Here is a 19989-nt window from a genome sequence, read left to right as displayed (position 1 = left end):
AGCCTGATGCTGTGGGAATACAATGAATTAAGCTGTGATTATTTTCAACACAAGAACTTCTTACACAATCCAGAGATTACTTCCCAGAAAAAACAGTTTCACTGCCAGGTTTTTTCCATAATCCTGACTTGTTGCTCACTTCAAATTCTGCAATATCACACAGTGTGTAAATAACTCAACTTGGATGGCATGTACAAAACCACATTTTCCATGCTAGTTCCAGTTGGAAAAGATCCTCTCTCTGTGACTTCAAATGTCTTGGGGGAGAAAGTAATTTTGACACTTTTCCACCCTGGCTGCAGCCTATTGCTTATTTGCTTTCTGCTTTTTTTTTTTTTAAACACACACAGAATTGGGTGGGAGAAAGCACAGCTCTCAAACTGCAAATACACTGACAGTACACAGCTGGCCTTAAAAGGTAATGACTTTAATCCACAACCTCCCATTTCTTCAGGAAAAAGAATTTATGCTGACACTTGTTACCGCTGAAGATGAATAGATTACGCAGACACAGGTTGAGGTGTGGTGGAAAAAGCAGAGTTTATTTTTCTTCCCAGGATTTATAGGCTTCCTACCATGGCCAGGGATTGGATGGTCAGGATAACACTTTCTCACTGCACTGGCCATGAGAGATGCCCATCACAAGACGTGTAACAGAAAGAATGCACACATATCTATGTTTACAGTTACTGGCCTGGGAAAGTCCTTAGAAACTATGTTAGCAAGCTCAGAAGCTGAGTTTTCAGGGCGACAGCCACTCACTTTGCAGCTTGAGTACTCTCAGTATTATCACCCGAGTACTCCTCCAGCATCACTACAGACTATCTATAGTGAAAAAATAAACAACAAATATTCCTTTCATAACACATCTCCACTGCCAAGCCTGTCAATTCTCCAAGGATTAGTAGGGGTTGTTACAACAAAACCCCTGTCCTTTTAATCACCTGAAAAGTAAACTAAGAATCTAAAACATCTGAAGAAGGCATGATTCATGACATTTTGTGGTTTTCTGATGCAAGCCAGAGTATTAAAAACTGTATATAGAGTCTGCAGATCCACATCCCCATAACCTATAAGAAGGGTCTGCTCTTGTGGGCCATGCTTCCAAAACCCAATTATACTGCTGGGGTTCTGCTCTGCATAATGTATAACATCACGAAAGAAATGAGATGGGCAGGAAGAGGTGAGCAAGGATTGAAAGAAAAATTATTACCTTTTGGCATTACCTTTTCCTTTGAAAGGAACATACTAAAAACTCTGCAAGATTCCCAGGACTTCCTGCATAAACACCATGAAAAACGTGACTCCTCCAGGTTTCACTAACTAATTGGGAGGCAGGGGTAGGGTTGGAAAGGAGAAAGCTCTAAACTCATTCATTAGTTAAGTGGATAAAGTCTCAAGAGTGCATGAGTGCATCACAGCACTGTTACACAAGGTAATTCCAGACCATGATATTTATCACCACCTTACTTCAACACACGGATCAAAATTCCTGAAGACCTCAGATCTCAACATCAGCTTTCAGCTGTCACTGCCACCAACTCCTGACATCAGTCCACAATTAACATCAATCAATTAAAAACCCATGAGAAAACATCAGCAACTGTTGTGCAACCCTTGTCAACAGCATAAATGCCATAATAGATTATACTTTAAGGATGCTTTTTCCAGTGATTCTGTTTATGCTGCAGTCTCCACAACAGCTGTACTGCCATAAGCCGTGAGAAGGAAGCTCAAAATTCAGGTCCTCAATCTGTCACAAAGTTTAATTTTCCATCAGTTTTCTTTTGATGCAGAGGCACAGTCACACATTCAGTCACACACAGATATGAATCCCAGCCATACTGTGAACTAAAAAGTAATTAAATGTGAAAAACTAATCTCTCAAAATAGAAAATCACTGCAATGATATGTTAAGTGAAAGGATTCAGAAAAGAAACTTCACTTTATTATGCAGCACTTAATTTAAGTCATTACTCAGGTTATCCAAGTCTCTCATTCCTTAGGGATTCATACTCCTGAAAAGGAATCAGTGCAAAAATATAGAGCCTGTGAACTACCACCAGTCAGAATGCCAGTGCTGCCATGCAGAGAACACTGTGAAACAGCTGCAAATAATGAAGACAAGGAAGTTAAGCGAGAGCTCCACATTCTTCTCATTTCGCACTAGCTAAGAAATCAAAAAAAGCAATCTGAAGTCTCTAGAAAAGCCTCTGTTTATCACTGTCCAGTGTTCTTCCCAGCTGAATTTAACAGAATTTTCACTGACGATGACAAGGACATCTGTTTCGAGGCTGGAAAATGTATTCTTCTCTTGAAGTCTTTTAGTTCCAAGTTTCCATCACTCGTGGCACTCAAAGTCAGGATCCTCACTCCAGTGGGCTCCCTGTTTCTCAGTCACCAGCTTGATGAAGTAGCTGTGACTTGCATACAGCTCAAGCTTCTCACTGATGTCAACCCACTTCACCACTCCAGCATCATCACCTGCTTCCAGAGGTAAGTTGTCCATTGTCTCACCTGTTCAAAAAACAAGAGTAAGAACATGCTATGGCATCTTTTCTTCCTGCTTTTTCCCCTCTCACATCCTTCCAGAAAGGAAGTTCTGCCCTTCCACAGTGTTTTTTCAAAGGTAGCAACCTTCAACTGCTTCTCAGAGAAAAACAACTAAATCTTTCATTGATTCTGTGCCAGAAACCTTTTTCATACTTGCACTATGTTAAGGCAAATCTGAGTAGCAGAAGAGGTGTTAACACCTTTTCACCACTCCTAGGGTATCACCAGCAACATGAAAAGTTACTGGAAACCATCACAACAACATGTACTTATTACCCCAAGTTTAGCCAATACATCTGCCTGGATTTCTGTTTGTTTGCTTAACATTTGACTGCTCCTTTTCTCACATACTATTCTACAGGACAAACTGAATTCTGAAACTTATATACACTTATGAAAAAAAAAAAAGTAATTGAAATTACACTGAGGGCCCCAAAATCAAAAAATACTAATTCAAGAGGTGATGAATAAAGGCTTCTGAATTTCCTTTTGTCCCCACATTTCCACTCTTTTTAAAAAGAACCTCAGGACTTCATAGATAACAACCAAGGAAATGCTTTTCTATTCTGTATTGGAAACAGAGGCCAAAGATACACTATCTCCACTACTTCTAGGAGCTGATAAATCTAGCACCAGTGACATGTGAAGCTTCACAACTGGCACCTACTACCCAAAATTCAGTGGAAATGTCACAGCGTGAAGTCTCTGACTTGAACACGTCAGAAGCATCTAAGTAATTTGATTTATCTTACAGGTGAAAAAAGGGAGTCCAAGATAACTGATCAATTTAAAAATCTAGTCCCATATTTTACACCTGACTTTCATGCTCCCCTGATTTCATTACCATGCTCAGCTCAACAACAGTCCCAAATTCAAACCAACATATGGAGTAAAATGCAACTAAGAGCATGCCTGGAGATATTTACCTGTTTCATCATGATAGTTCACAACCTCTGTCTCTATCCAGGCATTATCAGTGTTACGAGGGTCATCCACATATCCTCTGTACACCTGTAAGGCCCCAAACAAACCAGGACAAGCTCAGTGTCACAACAAACAAGGTGGATCAGTCGTACTTTTTTCTTTCCCTCTGACACGCTTGCCCTTACAGAGTTTTCAACAATCCCTTCCATTTCCTACACCCCGAGAACATGAGCATTACAACTTATTTTCATTTCAGCTGCACTTCTTCAGGTTCCATACAACTGTGAGTTATATGCACAGGTCAAGAGGCTACCACAAGAGACAGAGCTCACCACTAAGTGTTCCTGGCTGAACAGCTTCTGGAGCTGCTTCTCCAATTTTGCTTTCTCCTCAGGGGATTTCTGCAGAGAGTTCAAGGCCTCCTCCTCAAATTCTCGCTTCAGGGTGGCAGTGATCTTCTCCCCTGGGTCCACCATCCCCTTAGAGGGGGGAAAACGAACAAAAATAAATACTATCCCTCAGATTCTACACATTTTATCTCCTGGCTCTTAGTATAGTACATCCACCTGCATCACACATGTGCCATATCTGCCTCATGGCCTCATCAGCAGGGAAATGCTAGCTGCTTCTGGAGCTTTGTCCTTACCCCTGGAATGGCCCACTCCCCACAGTCTCTCCTCTTGATGGCTACAAACTGCAAGATGTTCTTTCCAGAAACTGGATGAGCAACTTTACTGCCGCTTCCGTCCCTTTTCCACCTGCATAAAATGACAAAGGAGAATATGTTTTGCTGCTTCTTGACAAATGGGCCTGAGAGAGGAACAGCAAGGCACTGCTACCTGTGTGGGATCAAACAAAGCAAAGAATGAACAGTCAGGGGCAACCAACAGATGCCATCCAGCAGGACTGCAACCAAGAGCAGAGCACTGAGGGTTTTCCTCAGACAGAAGGGCAGAAAATGCCCATGAGGCACATTTCTGCAACCAGGCTGGTAGTAGCAGCTCCTCTGAAAGCTCTCCGAGCTGCAGTTGTGTCAATCCATACCAAGAAGATGAGAATGTTTCTGTTGGAACAGAATGGTCACACAGGCTGCAGCAGTGCCAGGACAAAGCCACAAGCAGCAGACATCTCCTTCAGTAAAGAACTAAGAACTATCAATAGGCAAAACAAAAAGCTGTCTATACAAAAAATAAAACAAAAACAATGCTAGCATTTACTTTCAAGTAAGCAACTCAGAAGCACTGGTATCCTTCTGGAAAGGAGAAGAAGTAAAATGCATCGGGATGATTTTCCACAATGGTTCTGCATATAGCATGGCACTTTCTAGCTCGCACTTCTGATAACCAGACAATCTTTTCTGAATGCTTGTGTAAAATGGTTAGCATGTACACACACATCCTGCTGGGAAAATCACATCAAAACAAAGCATACTGTGACAAAAAGAGCATCCTAATCCCACCTCCTCCTATCATAGACTAAGTCAAGTTAGTTTTTCTTACATAACAAAAGTAGAATGGGCTTACACACAGAGAACACATAGAGAAAAGGGCCATGTAATAAAAAAGTAATATCCTGTCCAGAGATGCAGAAAGTAAGCAAAATGCAGGGTCTTTTTCTCTACTGCAGGATACTTTGCAGTCACCTGTCCCTTACCTGGTTACAACAGGATCAGCGGCATGGTTTGGTCCCCACCGCCCCAACAATCCTCTGCCAGTGAGGCCAGTCCTTCCCACTGGATTGCTGAAATAAATGACACAGTATGTAACTCATATACTCCTGAACTGGTTCTAATTGGAAATTAGGCAAGCTACACCCAGCTCCTCTGATCTCTGAAGACCAGCTAAAACAAAAGGGAGTTTACTTTCTGCTAAATTTCCAAACCCTTAACACAGCAGTACATTAGACGTATTTATTTCCCCACATTCAAAATATTCTAAAAAAAAACAAAACCCTAAACAACCAAACAAAAAACCCAACCAAAACAAACTAAAAAAAAACTCAAATCAATATTAAATAACAAAAAAGGGAAGGGCAGCAACATGTATTTGGTGTTAAAGCACATACATGTTTTAAAGGGTGAAAGACACATGTTTTTCTCCTTCATCAACTTAGATTCATCAAAGTATGTTCCATTTTTCTCTCTTGGCTTTGTCCTAGCAGGAACCATGTATCAGAACTGACAGACCTGTAAGAGCACTGAAACTACTTCACTGAAATGAATATACAAAAAAAACCCCCGACACTCACCAGGGTCTCCCATTTTTGACCACATACAAGCCATTCAGACTCTTCCTCTCCACTTCTCCATCTCTCTCATTGAATTTGGGAGAAAAGCCTTCATCGCTGCATGGCAAATAAGAATGTAATAGAGATAAATTATAAAACACAGAAGCTTGTATGCCAGCCATCAGACCAGCAACACCCCTTTGAGTGTGTTGATGAGCAGTTTTTACCAGAACTGGAGTTGCAAGCCCTCCCTTTTCTAAAGTAGGCTATGAAGCCCTATTTCTCATTGCAGTCCCTCTGTACTTCGTTCTGCAGGCAAAAGTGCAGAACTAAAGTATTTAATATTCCATCTCAATCTTCATTTAGACAAAGTGTTTCAAAGGTATTTTTGTTAAGACTAGAGTTGCAGAATCACAGAATCATTTTGGTTGGAAAAGACCTTTAAAATCACCAAGTTCAACACAGCAGCACTGCCAAGCCCACCCCTAAGTCATGCCTCTATATGCCACATGCAGATGTCTTTTAAACACCTCCAGGGATGATGACTCCACCACTTCCTTAGACAGCTTGTTCCAATGCCTGACAAATTTTTGGTGAAATTTTTCCTAATATCCAATCTAAACCTCCCCTGGCACAATGTAAGGCTGTTTCCTCTTCTCTTACCCCTTGTTACTTGAGACAGAACTGACAGCCCCATTGTTACACTATCACAAAAAAAATCTGTAATTAATTCAACCTGTCACACTGAGTCAGAGCGCTCCCTTCAAAAACTAAAATTACACTTTCTTTTTTCATATTGCATTCCAACCATGAACAAACAAGTGTATCACTAAAATGTTCTTCCAATTTCTTACATTTTTATTTAGCTCACAATACAGAGAAACACTTGCACAGCATCAACAGCTATCTATTATTCCAATCTCAATCATCAGCTCAGTAAAATCATGTGTCAAAGACCTTCACAACAAACCCAAACGACTCAGTTCTCAACCACTTTCCTTAATCTTGACTTTCACACATCACTGCAGAATCACACATCACTTAAAATGATCTTGTCGACTCAATTCATTATTATTTTCTGCTTTCATATTCACAGGGGAAAATAGCCACCATTTCCACTCACCTGATTTGGGGATCTGCCCAATTGGGTCTGGCCAAAACAGACTTTGCAGTGTACTCCACAGGGTTATAATCTTTCCACTCAGTCAGCCAGCCCACTTTATCTTCAGGAACTTGGCTACGTTCAATGTGTGATCCTGGATATGGGGAGGTGAGAGCTTTGCTGTGGTGGAATTTCGCATTATAGCTGTTGAACATGTTTACAGGATGAAGACGAGACCAACAACTTGCAGATAAATTACTAAAAGAAAAAGAATAAAAATAACATCTCAATCAGGTTTTAACCTGCTCTTTAATCCCCATCTGCAAAGTACATTACAGCAAGTGGAATAGACTCAGCTTTTTCACAGAACCACAGAATCAATTAAGTTGTAAAAGATCTTTGAGATCATCACGTCCAGCCTATGACCAAATACCTCGGTGTCACCTCGGCTATGGCACTGAGCGCCATGCCCAGTCTTTCCTTAAACACCTGCGGGGACGGCGATTCCACCACCTCCCTGCGTGGCCCATTTCAACGTCTAATGAAATTAGAATAAATTCCTCCGAATATTCAACTCACGAAACGCCTGACGTTCACAAAAAAAACCTTTTAACAGAGACGGGGGAAAAGACAAAACGGCTCTTGTGAACTTTAAGGGACAGTCCCGCTTCCCTTTCTGCCCCGCCCCAGAAGGACAGCCTGAGGGCCACCGCACACTCCGGCCAAGCTCCCGCTCGGCGGGCAGGGAATGCATGGCAGCTCCGGGATCTCGGCCGGGCCATGAGGTGGCTGCTGCCGGCGGAACAGGCCGCCGACCGCCGGCAGCGACACCGGGGCCGGACTCGGGCTCCCGCGGTTCCGCCACAGCCCGCCGTACCTGTGGGCCGGAGGACGCTGGGCAGCGCCCCGGGCGCTCAGCAGGACGGAGAACGAGAGCACGGCCACCGCCCGAGGCAGGGCACCGACCGCTAGCGGCATCGGCCCCGCCGCCACGGCACCGCGAGCGACCCCGCCTCCGCTTCAGCGCCGGGAGCGGGGCGCTGGGCCGGCGGAGCGAGGCGGCCCGCTCCGGGATATCGCCCCTCGATCCCGCTCCTTGCCGCCCGGCGCTGTACAAGCTGGCCCCGCATTGGCGGGAGCGGCGCCAATGGCAGCGGGCGGTGCCGGCTCTGGCTGGGGTGGAGCCCCGTCCCCAGGACAGCCGCGCAATGCTGGGACGTGCGCTGGCGCTCAGGAAGGGGTTGCTACACACGCCGGCAGCGCTCCCACAGCATCAGCGCTGTGTCCCGAACATTCCCAGCCGCGTCTGTGGGCAAGAACCTGAGAGGGGCCAGCTGACCCAAACTGACCATAGGGTTATTCCATGTCACATGACGTCAGTTCAGACATAAAACATTAGGAAAGGAGGAAGGAGAGGGAGGATATTCGTTATTTACAATGTTTGCCTTCCGGAGCGACCGACGTGCGTGCAGAAGCCCTGCTTCCCGCGGGAAAACCGAGAATAACCCTTTCTCATATGTCTTTTGCTTTAATCAACTACGTTATCCCAACGTCGGAGTCGCCATTTTCCACGTTACTTTCCCTCCCCTGTGCAGCCGGGAAGAGAGATTAACAGCGCAGCTGGGTTCGCCAGGCCCCGGCACGCCCCCGGCCTGACAGCGCGCACGGACACGCGCCCACGCTCAGCCGCGCTCTGATTGGCTGCTAAAACCAGGGGCGTGGCCTCGCCGGTTGTGGGGCGGGGCCGACGGCGGGAGCCCGGCGCAGTACGGGAACCAGAGAAGCTCCAGGAAAACAATGAATCTGATTCTGGAGGTTCTTCTGTTCTTGGCTACGCTCCTCTACTCTTACCTGGAGGCTTTTGTGAAGCTGTTCGTGCCTGTGAGGAGAAAGTCTCTCAGTGGGGAGCTGGTGCTCATCACGGGCGCTGGCCATGGCGTCGGGAGAGCGACCGCCTTGGAGTTCGCCAAGCGCCAGAGCAGGCTTGTTCTGTGGGACATCAATAAGGTAATGGCACACTCGTGTCCTCACTCCGGGACCTCCGAGTCCACGGGGGATTTAGGGACGTAAGAAGGGCAGCACCAGATGTGTATAAGAGACAGCAGCACCACATTGCACCTCGGTCGCCTCCTTCCAGCTCGCTCCCATCGGCTCCCACTTGGCTCCTCTGACTGGGATGCTGAGCGCCAGGAGCGGGTTTGGCCCCACTTGCAGCAGAGGATGTGGGGCTCTGGTCCCACAGGCACTCGGTGCTACTCGGGAGGGAGCAGGCAGCAGCCGGCAGAGCACCTGCGAGAGGGAGAGACGTGTTCAGGAAGCTGCTGGTGGATGTGCTGCCTGAGCTGGCAGAGAAAGCTCGTTGAGACCAGAAGGCAGGGAAGAGCAGGTTTGCCTTCACTCGTTCTCTCTGTGGCCTCGGGTGTTTTGTGTGCATTACTGGGAGATGTGTTTTCTCTGCACTCCCATTAGCAGCATCGCTGTGCCGGGCTGTGGGTGAGCCCGGCTGCCCTCTGGGCAGCTACACGCATAGATGGCACCTCTCGAAATGTTTACACTGGCCCAAACTCTTTATTTCAGATGATTTGACTGGAATGCAAAACAAGCCGTGGCAAGCGGAGGATGGGCAGATACAAAGATGCAGGATGGCATTCAGAAGGGATCCAGGGCAAGTTTTGAGTGTAGGTGCAAGAAGGAGGGTGAAAGGCTCTGCTTCCTGTTTCTGACACGCTGGGTCAGCAAACGAGTTCGTCATGAAGCTGCAAAACAGAACCCAGCCCACCACAAAGAAAAATTCACCAAACCCGAGACAAATTGAGTGAGAAGATGGATAAACAGGGAAGATAGTGCTGAAATTTTTCAGTGTCTGTTCGTGGTAGTCTAAGACCAGACATTGGAGGGGTGGGAGGAAGCGTGGCACCGCTCTCCCGAAGTGTACAGAGCTGCAGTGAATCAGAGAATTGTTCCTGTTCCCTGGATGAAATGGGCGAATTAGGGTATAAATTTAGTAGTGAGCGACACCTGGCTTTAGTGCTGGGAAGTTGATTGTAGACGTGGGTGTCAGCAGGAACTGAAATACAGTGCCAAGGCTGATTGTGGATTCCAGAGGCTTTAGGAGTATGCTCCTCCAACCCAATTGCCTTGACAACGCCTCCTTCTTGGGGGCTCTCAGCATTAAACAGCTTTGTTTAAACAGTGTTGAGGACAGCTCCCCAGTCACCCAACACAAGGAATGCTGAGCTGTCCCAGTCTCTTTGTGACCTACAGTTTTTCAATGCACAGGTTCCCAGTGGCATGGCCTTCTGGCACCTGGGAACAGGGATACAACAAAGTCACTTCCACTCTGGCTTAACGAGCTGAGAAAATGACTTTGGGGAGCTTCTGACCTGTGTCAGATGTCATTCTGAAATTAAAATCTTTCTACATTGTGCACTGTGGAGGGCATGTCTGTTCTAATACCCAGCATATACATACACACATAGTGCCAGTTTTCATATCTCACAGTATCATCCAGGCCTCTGTTTTACAAGCTGTTTACACTCACAGTGCTGCCTGCTATGCTGTGATAGGCACTGTATGCCCCCTTTCTGAAGCCTTGCTCTGCATGCCTTACCAAACAAAAATCACTCTTTTTGCCACCCTTTCTTTTTGGTTGTTACTAGACACATCCTAAATTTAAGGCCAGAATGCCTGTCCTCTCAGCAACCCCACCAACAGCTCCTTCCCTGGGTAGCTGTGAACTGTTCTGGGGCTGGGCAGTGGTTGCTCAATCCAGGGACATCTTCAGCCTCTGCTGCTCAGCCATGGTGAGGGGACAGCTGTGCACAGTGTCTTTCTCTTTGCCTCTTCCAGCACGGCGTTGAGGAGACGGCAGCAGAATGCCAGAAGCTGGGAGCCACTGTTCAAACCTTCGTGGTGGACTGCAGCAAACGGGAGGAGATCAACAGCACTGCAGAAAAGGTGGGGCAGCAGGGGCATGGCCAAAGGCTTTCCAAAACCCTGCTTGATTTCCAGAGAAGGCAATAGAACTAAAGAAGATGTGTTGTACACAAATCCTGCAAGCCCTTGGAAGCTTCCCACTCCTCGCTGCTCTCTGGACATAGAGTGCTGTTGCATTTCCAAGATTTGGGAGGCTCCAGCATATCACATCCTGTTGCCAGGTTTGCTCTCCAGGGCTCCAGCCTCTGAAGGAACATAGCACTGAGGACATATGAATCATTTCATTGCAATGGCTGTGGTCCAGCTGCCTCAAAACAGTCTGTACCCCTGTGGTCCCAACTGTGACTACACAGTCCAAAGTGTGCACAGTTTGTGGAACACAATAAATACCAGCATTAATGAAAGGAGAAGAATCAGATCTAAACCAGATTGCATAGCTTTACTGCAAAGTTCCTGTCCTGCCACATCTGGAAATGTGGCCTGATTTTCCTCTCCCTTAAAGATGCATTGTTAAGAATTAAATTAATTATGGCTCATCTTCCCCACCTTTGCAAATTTCCCCCCTGCCCCGAGTGACAGACACAATTTTGAGCTTTTGTTTTCTCTCCAAAAGGTGAAGAAGGATATTGGGGATGTGACTATCCTGGTGAACAACGCTGGTGTTATTACAGCTGCCGACTTTCTCTCGACTCAGGACCACCAGATAGAAAGGATGTTTGAAGTCAACATTCTTGGTCACATGTGGGTAAGGGCCACCAGCACCTATAGCTACAGTTTTTTGGGAATGTCATAGTCCCAAGGAGGAATATTTAGACATCCTTAGACCAACTGTTATTAGCAGTGAATTACCAAATGAACTGTATAGCCCAGGGGCACCCAAGCAGACTGTGTGCTGGGAAACTGGAATGGCCTCTTGCTGATGTGAGCTGGCTGGTGACAGCCTCATCTGCAGCACACACTGCCCTCTGGCAGAGGTGTCGTGGGGCTGACAGGGTGTGAGCTTTCAGCAATACTTGTTTGTGGCAGAAGAAAAGAGAAGCCACAGCCTGACAAGTGGTTTATTGTAGGTGCTAGGGGTAAGACCCTGCCAGCATTTCTGCTGACACCTGAAACCTTAAAAGCAGTAAAGGAAAGATGTGAAGACCAGCTCCTGTTTATAGACAGCTGCTGAAACCTTTGGAGAGCAGGTTGCCAACTGCACCACTGGTCAGAAAGCAGGTATCCCTGTGGCTCTGGGAATCTCAGGTGCTGTGTGACTCGCAGCTTTAGAGATAGCTTTGGCCACCTAGTGAATGACATTGAGGGTCAGTGCTGAGTATGCCTAAGAAAACAATGTTCTTTTCCTCCTTCCCGTCCCCTGTGTTTTTGCCTCTTGGTTTAAATGACTTCCAAGACCACGAGAGCTTTTCTGCCAGTCATGATGAACAACAACTACGGGCACATTGTGACGGTGGCTTCAGCAGCAGGTCATTTTGTGACTCCTTTCATGGTGACTTATTGGTAAGTGATTTTGAAATCAGCTTGCTTAATTTTTAAAAATTGTAATTGTGTCTTCTCGTTCAGAAAGTACCAAGTTACTAGCTCTGACTGAACCCTGAGCAATGTTTGTATGAAAGAACAGTCATGTGACACATCTACTAATGAAAGACTCTCCTGTTTTCTCTCCCCACCAGTGCAGACTTTTGCTTAGCAAAAAAGGTATCTTCTTCCCTTCTTCTTCTTAGAATGTAGTTATTCTGTGATTTATTATAGTGTTGTCAAGTAAACCCTTAGCTTGCTGAGTAGCTTTTGATCTTTTTACCATTGTGGCATTGACTGTAGTGTATAAAAATAGAAGCATAAAATCATCAGGGTTGGAAGAGACCTTTAAGATCATCTAGTACAACTGTCCACCCAGCACTGTCGTTGTAACCCCTAAACCACATCATCTAGTGCCAGATCCAAATGCCTCTTAAACACTTGTAGGATGGTGACTCCCCCACCTCCCTGAGTAACCTATTCCAGTGCCTGATCACCATAACAGTGAAAAGATTTTTTCTAATATCTCATCTGAATTTCCACTGTCTCAGCCTAAAGCCATTTCCTCTATTCCTCTTACTGCATGCACAGCAGAAGAGACCGACCCCATCTTCCTTCTCCAACCTCCTTTCAGGGTGTTACAGACAGCCATGAGGTCCCCCCTGAGCATACTCTTGTCCTGACTAAACAAACTCAGCTCTTTCAGCCATTCCTCATAAGACATGTTTTCTAGACACTTCATGAGCTTTGTTTCCCTTCTCTGAACATGCTGCAGCTCCTCAATGTCCTTTTTAAAGGGGCCTGGAGCTGGACACTGCACTGGAGGTGTGGCCTCACCAGTTCCCAGTACAGGGGAACAACCACTTCCCTGTCCTGCTGGCTGATCCAGGCCAGGGTGCCACTGGCTTTCTTGGCCACATGGGCACACTCTGGCTTAGGTTCAGCTGCTCTCAGCCAGCACCCCAGACGTCCCTTTCTGTCCCAAGCCCTTCCTCACCCAGCCTGTATCACTGCATGGCTCAGGTGCAGAACCTGACACTTCATCTTCTTGAGCCTCCTGCAGTTGTGTCCTCAGCCCACTAATGGAGTCTGTCCAGCAGAGCCTTCCATCCCTTGAGCCCATCAACGCTTCCACTCAAATCATTATTTTCTGCACAATTACTGAGGGTGCACTTGATCCCCGTGTCCAGATCATCCATAAAGACATTAAAAGGACCAGCCCAAAGCAGGGCCATGGGGAACACCACTAGTGACCAGCTGCCAGCTGGATTTATCTCTATTCACCACAGCTCTCTGGGCCCAGCCATCCAGACAGATTTTTACCCATTGAAGAGTCCACCCACCCAAGCTGCCAACAGCTGGTTTTTCTAGGAGGATGCTGTGGCAGATGGTGTCAAACACTTTATGGAAGTCTAGGTAGACCCTGGACAGACACATCCACAACCTCCCCATCTACTAGGTGGGCCACTCTGTCATACAAGGAGATCAGGTTGGTCAAGCAGGGCCTTCCTTTCATAAATCCACGTTGGCTGGGCTTCATCCCCTGGTTGTCCTGCTTGTGCCTTGTAATGGCACACAGGATGATCTCTTCCATTAACCTTGCCCGGAACCAAGGTTAGGCTTACAGGCCTGTAATTCCCCAGATAATTCTTCCAACCCTTCTAGTAGATGGGTGTTCAAATGGTGTACATTTGCTAATTTCCAGCCAGATGAAACTTGTCCAATTAACCAGGACTGCTGGTAGTCATTGAAAGTGGTTTGGCAAGTTCTTTCAACAAGTTCCCTAATTACTCTGGCATGGATCCCATCAGAAGTCATAGACTTGTGAGTGTCTGATTGGCACAGCAGATCACTAACCATCTCCTCCTGGATTATGGGCCCTTCCCTCAGCTCTCTGTCCCTAACTTCCAGCTCTGGGAGCTGAGAATCCTGAGGGACAACTGGACAATAATAAAGGCTGAGACAAAGAAGGTATTAAGTTCTTCTGCCTTTTCCTCATCCTCTGTCACCTTCTGCATTCAACAAATGATGGAGACCTTCCCTGACCCTCCTTTTGCTGTATTTATAGAAATCTTTCTTGTCTCTGAGGCGAAGCTCTAGTTGGACTTCGGTCCTTCTAATCTTCTCCCTACATGACTTCACAACATCTTTATAGTCCTCCCAAGTTAATTTACCCTCCATCTGTTTGTTTTCCCCAAAGTTCCAGCCTAAGTTTTCTGTTTAACCAGGCTGGTCTTTTTCCCTGACCACTTGTCTTTCAACCACATAGGGATGGGCTTCTCTTGAATATTTCTCAATTCCTTTTTAAAGTGTATCCAGCCTTCCTGGACTCCTTTGCCTTTCAGGACTTTCAGGACTGAACACAGTTCAGTGTTCTAAACAACGCCAAAGTTTGCCTACTAGAAGTCCAAGGTGGAAGTTCTGATGCCTCTCTTTACTTCACCCACTGTTGAAAATTCTGACATTTCATGGTCCCTTTGCCCAAGACTGCCACCAGCTACCACATCACCCACCAGTCCTCTGTTCACAAGCAACAGGTCTACCTGGACACCTCCTCCAGTAAGCTCTCTTACCAGTTGTGTTAGGAGGTTGTCTTCCAAACACTCCAGAAACTTCCTAGGTTCCTTCCTCTCTGTTGTGTTGTATTACCAGCAGACATTTGGCAAGTTGAAGGGCTGGAAACCATGAGACTTCTACCAGCTGCTTGTAGAACACCTCATCTGCCTGTTTGTCCTGGCTGGGTGTTTTATAACAGCCTTTCACCATGAGATCCTTCCTGCTGACCTCCCCCCTGACCTTCTGCCATCATGACATCAAATTCCATTTCTACTTGAAACGTGTCAGGAAAATCATGGTGCAGGTACAAAAAACTTGTTAGACTGTATGTTGCCATCCTGCATACATCCAGCCTTCTATAAAGGCAGCTCCAGCTGCAGGCATCTTCCCCTGGGAACACTCCTTCTTAGAGCAACCTTTTCCTGGGAATACTCCTTCTTAGAGTTATTCACTGTCAGCAGCGTGAGAACTTTCCAGCCAGGGTTTTACTGGAATTACACTGACAATTCCATAGCAATCAATAAACTGATTCTGTGATTTTCTTTTCTTTGGAGTTGATGTAATCCTCAGGCCCACACCTATTTCCATGGCAGGTTGTTTCTCAGTTTTGCTTACATAATGTTCCTCTATTTCAAAAGTCACACAAAACTGTTACAAGATGCTCTTGTGTGGTAAACAGTAGAGGGTTAATTTCCATTTCTAGCCTGCCCATCCTTCTTAATTTTAGAGATTGAGGCTGCATTCCTTCTAGGAATCTGCTCTCATGTGAAAGAACAGGATGTCCATCGATTGATGCACTTCAGTTGCAATTTTCTAAGAATTGGTAATGTTTGTCTATCAGTTTGTAACTAAAGTGCCTTTTTTTACATACCTGCTATGCATTGCACAATTACTCCACAAGTTTCATTACCTCATTCACCACTACACTCTGGCACAGGCAAAGTTAGAATAGTCCCTGCCCTGTCTCTCAGCTGGATTACATTATTTGGAGGTTTTTGCATCCTAGCCTTTACTGTATGTATATGATTGTTTAGGCCATTTGCAGTTGTAGAAGTGTGGAAATAGGATTTCTGCCTTCTCATTTATACTTTTTCCCCTCCTGCAGCTCAAGCAAGTTTGCTGCAGTTGGATTTCATAAAGCTCTGACAGAGGAGCTGTCTGCCCTGGGAAAGGATGGAATAAAAACAACGTGTCTTTGTCCAGTTTTTATAAACACTGGATTTGTCAAAAACCCCACTACAAGGTAACTCTCAATACTCTGCATTCCTGTACTTCCTTCTTTGCATCAAGGCACTGCATAGTATCCCTGGCTTTAGGCCTCTATTCCAACTGTAGCTGTATAACAACAGTGTGTATCATTGGCTAAAGAAAATCTGCCGTGTCCTTTAACCCATGTAATTGTTGCATTTGAATTACCTGAGTTTGTGCATTTGTGAAGCCTCCTAGATCAGCTGGTACCACCCCTTTTTACCACTGCAGCTCTTATGTGTTTGTTTTCCTGTGTAGGCTTGGAAAGATTTTGGAGGTTGAAGAAGTTGTAGAGGCTCTGATGGAAGGAATAGTAACCAACCAGAAAATGGTTTTTGTTCCACCACAGCTAAACATTGCTTTGCTTTCTGAAATGTAAGTACAAAGGAAAATGAAACAATGGATGTGGAAACAGCAATATTACATGAGTACACAAGGTTCAAACTTCTGACTTCTAAGTCAGCAGAAGTTCCACAAAGAGCTGAGGACCTGCTGCTTATTAGTGTTTATTTCTTCATGTCAACACTTGGGCCAGAGAGGCTAAGAACTTTCCTTCAAAAGGGCTCTACTGCTCTCTGCTATGTAAAGCAAGATTTATCCTCTCAACACAACTGTCCAGTGCAGTTGCTCTGCTGAGGAGGTGTTTTTGCCAGAGCTCCAGTTCCAAATCTGGAATTCATATCCGAACAAATAAATTAGCTTCTCAGTTAAATCCTACAGTATCTCATTAAACACCTGGTAGTTTCTTGTTTGCTAAACCAAACACCAGACTGTGGGAAAAGTATTTTAAATTTTTTTTTGCAACTCCAAGAGCTGCTTGTTGAGAGTGCAAGTCTACAAAAGCATAGGCAAGCCAAAACTGATGCTGTCAAAGCACTTTGCTTTTTTTTGTCACCATTTAGGACAGGGGGATGAAGAGACAAAGCTCTTTAAGAGAAGCAATCTTAGGAGTGGGAACTGCACCTCAGTTTTAACATCTCGTCCTTCCACAGGCCCACTGCTTTTCAGAGCATGAAATGTAATACACACCTACCTCTGTACAATATTGAACCTTCTTGCATCCTGCAGTAATACTGCAGTTCACATACTGCCCATAGATACCTGACATTGGAACTGTCCTAAAAGGCCGGGACTGGACTTTAATTAGTCAGAGATTGATGAGAGCTATGGAAATAATGCCCAGTTTAATACTTACTCTCAGTTCATATGTGTGCATGCATGCTGCTCCCAGACCAGCTCTTCCCTCACCTGCAGTGCCACTTTTTCCCATAATTTAAGTTTCTATCCCACTTCTAATTTCATGGTATTGTCTCTTTCAGGGTCTTTCCAGAACGCGCTCTGAACCTCCTGAAGAAGATGACCATTCCAAAGTTTGATGCAGTCATTGGGCAGAGAAGCACCCAGTGAAAATCAAGAAGTGATTCTCATTTCCCAGAGGCACCAGTGAAAACAGAACATGTGCTGAGCATAGTTCAGCTGCCTTGATTCAGATCAGAGCTCAGGCAAGTGCTTCCAGGCCACTGTTCCCACCTAAGGGCTTATCCCACACCTGCAGCTGGAACACACCTGCATAACAGGGAGTGTTAGCAAAGCAGAGATGCAGCTCTAGAAGGGCTGCTTTGACTGTACATCCCATCACTTCTGTCTCATTGTGCTGAGGCAGACAGGAATTTCCACAAAGCCTGTGTTTGGGACAGCACAGCTGCCTAGTTGAGTGCAAAGGGATTGCCTGAGAACATGTTAATCTGCACTCATCCCTGAGCAAAAGCATCTTGCAAGAAGCAATTTACAGAGGAGGCAGCCTGTTTCATCTCACTTATTAATTTTAAGTCTGAAAACTGTGCTCTAATGAGCACTTACAGTTTTGTGTGTATTTGTAATGAGAATTATTGAATTAATTATTTGTATTATTGAAATAATTCAGTCTTGCTTTTAATGTAGTGCCTAATTACAACATTTATCAATTATGCATTAGCACCATCAACACTCCATATTACAAATAAATACATTTTTCTAACCCAAAGGTGTCTCTCAGCAATGAAAGCTGCAACCAGGTCCAGGCAAAGACAGTGGAGCATGTGCCCCAATGTTGAAAGGATCAGAGTCAGCCTATGCTGCAGGGATGAGCCAGTCCCCTAGCACACAGGGAAGCCGTGTCAGGATCAGTCAGGTACAGGGCCAGGCAATGCAGCCCATGCATGGGCCAAGGCTTAAAGGCAGTGCCAGGGCTGGGGGTGCATAGGAAGGCTCCAGTTTAGCCTTCACACAGCTCCTCAACACAAGCCAGGGGCCTGCTCTGATGGTGCAGGAGGTGAAACCCCTGAAGGTGTTTGGCCCAGGGTCCAAGAGAGCAGCAGCAGCTGCTGACACATGGGTCAAAGACGCCTCCAGAGCACAGAGGATCTGTGCACCCACTTGTGCAACTGCCACCCACAGCAGGCACTGCTGGCTCGCAGCCATCCCAGGCAGGCCTGAATGCGCTGCCACCTTCAGCACAGTTGGAATCTGTCCTGTTCTCCTGAGCCTTTCAAGTTGTTCTGTAAACAGGTTCTTCAGAAAAGAGAGCATTCACCCTCCTGCTCTTAGCTGGTAACAAGTAGAAGCAATGTTGACAGCTTAAGTAACAGGCAACTGTTTTCCAGTTTGCCCATGGAACATTCATGTAATAGGACACTTCGCTGTTTCAGCTCTTGTGCTTCACAGTGCAAGATTCCTGCAGCTGAGACAGGAAAGGAAAAGGGTTCACAAAACTCAGGACATAAAAAAAAGGTTATAAGCCAATCTGTTACCGCTGAAGATCAATAGATCACGCGGACACAGGTTGAGGTATGGTGCAGAAAGAGCAGAGTTTATTTTTCCTCCCAGGATTTATAGGCTTCTTACCATGGCCAGGGATTGGATGGTCAGGATAACACTTTCTCACTGCACTGGCCATGAGAAATGCCCATCAGAAGACATGTAACAGAAAGAATGTACACATATCTATGTTTACAGTTACTGGCCTGGGAAAGTCCTTAGAAAACCATGTCAGCAAGCTCAGAAGCTGAGTTTTCAGGGCGACACCAATCAAAGAATACTTAGGCATGGTTTCCAAGCCAAAATGTGGAGGATTGCATCCTTGCTTCTTTTTGAGCTGCATATTGCCCTCTTGCTACTATGACACTCCTGTCACACGAGACACTTGAAGCCACATCTGCGTGACTTTTTGATTACGTTCACTTCCACCTATTCTTACCTAGTGAGGAGTAAAAAAGTCTAAAAATTCAGATGTTTCAAAAATTCAAAAGACCTGTCAGAGCAAGAAGCACGCCAGCCAAAATGTTTGTGCTTAGCATTCACAGGAACATAAGGGCTAAATCAATGCTTTTCTGATTTGTAACAACTTGACAGTTGTCTCTTGTATGTCTGGCAAGCATGCTTAACTTCCCACTGAGCTTAGCCTCTCCTGGTACCCACTTCCCACGTTCCTTCTATTCCATGACTTGAATCCTTGCTCAAAGGGAAGTCCAGTGACTCCACAGAAAAAAGCTTAAAAAGACCCTGGAGAACAGTCTTGGATGACTTGGCCCTTTTCTTAGGCTGGTGAAGGACTGCTTTCAGTAGGACACTGTTGTAGTTGATAGTCTGAAATGTGTCTTTTCTTATCTTTTAGTTGTGATTTCCACCCCCCAGCTTCTCTTTCCCCTAATTGTTTACCTGGCGTCAAGTTACCATGGTTACCGAACTTTCTCTCAGCCCCACTGCGAGAGGCCGGATAGAGTAAAGAGAGGACCCCGCTGGCATTTCCAGCTGCTTGAAGTTTCTTTAGCCCAGGAAAACACGGAGCTGGGAGAAGAGAACCCTTCTTTCCAACACGGAAGTTTGTAACTTTTTCCTGTCCCAGAATGCCTCTGAGCTATGGAAGCTGAGAGGGCATGCTTACCTTC

The 19989-nt window shown here is 45.7% G+C and overlaps 2 protein-coding genes across 3 annotated transcripts; one reads left to right on the top strand and one right to left on the bottom strand.

Moving 5' to 3' along the window:
* Positions 1–1748: 1748 nt before the first annotated feature.
* Positions 1749–8369, bottom strand: NUDT9 (nudix hydrolase 9). Of its 2 annotated transcripts, none has more exons than XM_033513435.1 (8): positions 8242–8369; positions 6827–7063; positions 5725–5820; positions 5131–5217; positions 4124–4235; positions 3810–3956; positions 3480–3564; positions 1749–2517 (listed from the first exon to the last, which is right to left on the bottom strand). In XM_033513435.1, the coding sequence occupies exons 1-8, from the start codon at positions 8319–8321 to the stop codon at positions 2342–2344; spliced, it is 1020 nt and encodes a 339-aa protein (XP_033369326.1). In that variant the 5' UTR covers positions 8322–8369; the 3' UTR covers positions 1749–2341. The 2 variants fall into 2 exon arrangements, with proteins under 2 accessions (XP_033369326.1, XP_015480485.1); XM_015624999.3 differs by lacking the exon at positions 8242–8369 and adding an exon at positions 7683–7920.
* Positions 8370–8560: 191 nt separating this feature from the next.
* On the top strand, positions 8561–18086 carry LOC107203227 (estradiol 17-beta-dehydrogenase 11-like). Its single transcript, XM_015625000.3, has 7 exons — positions 8561–8812; positions 10655–10762; positions 11355–11486; positions 12135–12241; positions 15921–16058; positions 16322–16438; positions 17383–18086. Exons 1-7 carry the CDS (start codon positions 8603–8605, stop codon positions 17468–17470), a joined length of 900 nt encoding a protein of 299 aa, XP_015480486.1. The 5' UTR covers positions 8561–8602; the 3' UTR covers positions 17471–18086.
* The last annotated feature ends 1903 nt before the right edge of the window (positions 18087–19989 follow it).

This window comes from Parus major, chromosome 4 (genome assembly GCF_001522545.3).
Source record: "Parus major isolate Abel chromosome 4, Parus_major1.1, whole genome shotgun sequence".
In the NCBI taxonomy this organism is placed as follows: domain Eukaryota; kingdom Metazoa; phylum Chordata; class Aves; order Passeriformes; family Paridae; genus Parus; species Parus major.
This window is presented reverse-complemented; position numbering and strand designations above follow the sequence as displayed.

Bases quoted from the DNA above. Each gene is read 5' to 3' on its own strand.
- NUDT9 (XM_015624999.3), bottom strand. From the start codon at position 7,783: ATGCCGCTAGCGGTCGGTGCCCTGCCTCGGGCGGTGGCCGTGCTCTCG. The intron at 5,821-6,826 runs GTGAGTGGAAAT...TTTGCCATGCAG, and splicing joins TGGGCAGATCCCCAAATCAG to CGATGAAGGCTTTTCTCCCA. The intron at 4,236-5,130 runs GTAAGGGACAGG...CATTTTATGCAG, and splicing joins GCTGATCCTGTTGTAACCAG to GTGGAAAAGGGACGGAAGCG.
- LOC107203227 (XM_015625000.3), top strand. From the start codon at position 8,603: ATGAATCTGATTCTGGAGGTTCTTCTGTTCTTGGCTACGCTCCTCTAC. The intron at 8,813-10,654 runs GTAATGGCACAC...TGCCTCTTCCAG, and splicing joins TTCTGTGGGACATCAATAAG to CACGGCGTTGAGGAGACGGC. The intron at 16,059-16,321 runs GTAACTCTCAAT...TTTCCTGTGTAG, and splicing joins GTCAAAAACCCCACTACAAG to GCTTGGAAAGATTTTGGAGG.